This window comes from Penaeus vannamei, chromosome 12 (genome assembly GCF_042767895.1).
Source record: "Penaeus vannamei isolate JL-2024 chromosome 12, ASM4276789v1, whole genome shotgun sequence".
Taxonomy (NCBI): Eukaryota; Metazoa; Arthropoda; class Malacostraca; order Decapoda; family Penaeidae; genus Penaeus; species Penaeus vannamei.
Window position 1 is genome coordinate 6,831,340 of NC_091560.1, and position 2,500 is coordinate 6,833,839.

A 2,500-nucleotide genomic window follows, 5' to 3' on the forward strand; every position below is an offset into this window, starting at 1 on the left:
CCGGACAGAACTCCTTAGGACCCCAGTCACCCCAAGTGAGTCCGTTGCTGAGTCCAAGGGCGCTCGTGCTGGGCCGTCTGGGCTCCTCGTCTGGTTCAAGGACGTGGGAGGGAGTGTGGTGAGAAGATGAAGGGAGGAGGGAAAGTGTGATGAGAAGATAAAGGGAGGAGGGAAAGTGTGATGGGAAGATGAAGGGAGGAGGGAAAGTGTGATGAGGGAGATAAAGGGAGGAGGGAAAGTGTGATGAGAAGACAAAGGGAGGAGGGAAAGTGTGATAAGATGAAGGAGGGAAGGAAAGTGTGATGAGGGAGATAAAAGGAGGAGGTAAAGTGTGATGAGAAGATAAAGGGAGGAGGGAAAGTGTGATGAAGGAGATTAAGGAGGGAAGGAGAGTGTGATGATGAGAAATGAAAGAGAGAAGGAAAGTGTGATGATGAGAAATGAAAGAGAGAAAAAGTGTGATGATGAGGAATGAAAGAGGGAAAGAAAGTGTGATGGGAGATTAAGGAGGGAAGGAAAGTGTGATGAGGGAGATAAAGAGGGAACGAAATTGTGATGATGAGAAATGAATGAGAATAGGAGAGTGATGAGAAATGAAAGAGAGAAGGAAAGAGTGATGGGAGATTAAGGAGGGAGGGAAAGTGTGATGATGAGAAGTGAAAGAGAGAAGGAAAGTGTTATGAGAAATGAAAGAGAGAAGGAAAGTGTGATGATGAGAAGATAAAGGAGAGAAGGAAAGTGTGATGAGGAGATAAAGAGGGAACGAAAGTGTGATGATGAGAAATGAAAGAGAGAAAGAAAGAGTGATGAGATATTAAGGAGGGAAGGAAAGTGTGATGAGAAGAAGGGAGGAGGGAAAGTGTGATGAGTGAGATAAAGAGGGAAGGAGAGTGTGATGATGAGACATGAAAGAGAGAAGGAAAGTGTGATGAGAGATTAAGGAAGAAAGGAAAGTGTGATGAGAAGATAAAGAGGGAACGAAAGTGGGATGAATGAAAGAGAGAAAGAAAGTGTGATGAGAGATTAAGGAAGAAAGGAAAGGATAATGAGGAGATATGAAAGGGAGAAGGAAAGTGTGATGAAAAAAGAGAAATAAAAAAAGGAAACAAAGTTGGGGAAGAGAAAGAATAGGTAAAGGGAAGACATAGAGAAAGGACTAGAGGAAGAGAAAGGGAGGAATGAAGGTAGAGAAAAAAGGGACAGGAAGTAAAAGGAAGGGAGGTAAAGAAAACAGAGAAAGAAGAAAAGACAAAGAAGATGGAGGAAGAGAGAAGAGAAGAAGAAGGAGGAAGAAAGAAGTGAAAAAGAGGAATGAGGAAGAAAGAAGAGAAGAAGAAGGGGGAAGAAAGAAGAGAAAAAGAAGGAGGAAGAGAGAAGAAAAGGAGAAAGAAAAAAGGACAGACGCTAAAAGAAAAAATAGTAAAAAAGGACAATGAAATCACGCCAGAACCCTCCTCCCCCTTCCCCTCCACCCCCACCTACTCCTCCTCCTCCACCCCCCTCCTCCACCCGCCCCCTACTCCTTCTCCCTCCTCCCACCCCCCTCCTCCTCCTCCTCCACCCGCCCCCTACTCCTCCTCCCCCCTCTTCCTCCTCCACCCCCTCCCCTTCCCTCCTCCTCCACCCCCCTCCACCCCCACCCCTACTCCTCCTCCACCCCCTCCCCCCCCCCCCCTCCTCCTCCACCTCTGCCCTGCTAGGAAAGGATAACGCATTCCCGCATAACAAACTCTAATTGGGTTAATGACCTGTTTTAAACCGAGGTCAAATTTCCCCTGACCTTTGCCGCAACGTGGCACAGAGCCAAGATGGGGGGTGGGGGTGGGTGAGGGAGAAGGAAGGAGGGGAGGAGGAAGAGAGAGGAGGGAAGGGTGAGGGAGAAGGAGGAAGAGAGGGGGAAAGGAAGAGGGGGAAGAGAGAGGAGGAAGAGAGGGGAGAAGGAGGAAGGGAGAAGGAAGAGAGGGGGAGAGGAGGAAGGGAAAGAGGAATGGAGGAGGAAGAGAGAGGAGGAAGAGAGGGGAGAAGGAAGAGAAGGAGGAGAGGAGGAAGGGGAAGAGAAATGGAGGAGGAAGAGACGGGGCAAGGGAAAGGAAGGAAGATGGGAGGAGGAAGAGAGGGGAAGAAGGAAGGAAGGAGGAAAGGAGGAATGGAGTGAGGGTGTGAGGGAAAAGAATGGAAAGGATGAAGTAAAGAAAATAAGAGGAACGGAGGATAGGAAGAAATTGAATAAGATAAGGAGATAAGGAGGAGGAAGGGAGAAGAGAGAAAGATAGAAGAGAAAAGAAAAAGACAGATTGAGACAAAGGGAGAAAAAGAAAGAGATAGAGAGAGAGAGAGACAGACAAAGAGAGACAAAGACAGACAGACAGAAACAGACAGTAAAAAGAAGGAAGAGGAGGAAGAGACGGAAGAGAAGGAAGGGGAGGAAGAAAAAGAGGAGAATGAAGACGGAGAGAAGAAAGAGGAAGAAGAAGGAAGAAAGAGAAGAAAGAGAAGAAAG

The 2,500-nt window shown here is 47.3% G+C and overlaps 1 protein-coding gene across 1 annotated transcript in view; it reads right to left on the reverse strand.

Moving 5' to 3' along the window:
- LOC113808670 (vitelline membrane outer layer protein 1 homolog) overlaps positions 1-2,500 on the reverse strand; it is a 13,916-nt gene that overhangs the window by 7,775 nt on the left and 3,641 nt on the right. The window contains exon 2 of the mRNA XM_027360141.2: positions 1-90. This exon is cut by the window's left edge and continues 32 nt beyond it. Within this exon, the coding sequence (XP_027215942.2) occupies positions 1-90 (90 nt within the window). The remainder of the gene's footprint in view (positions 91-2,500) is intronic.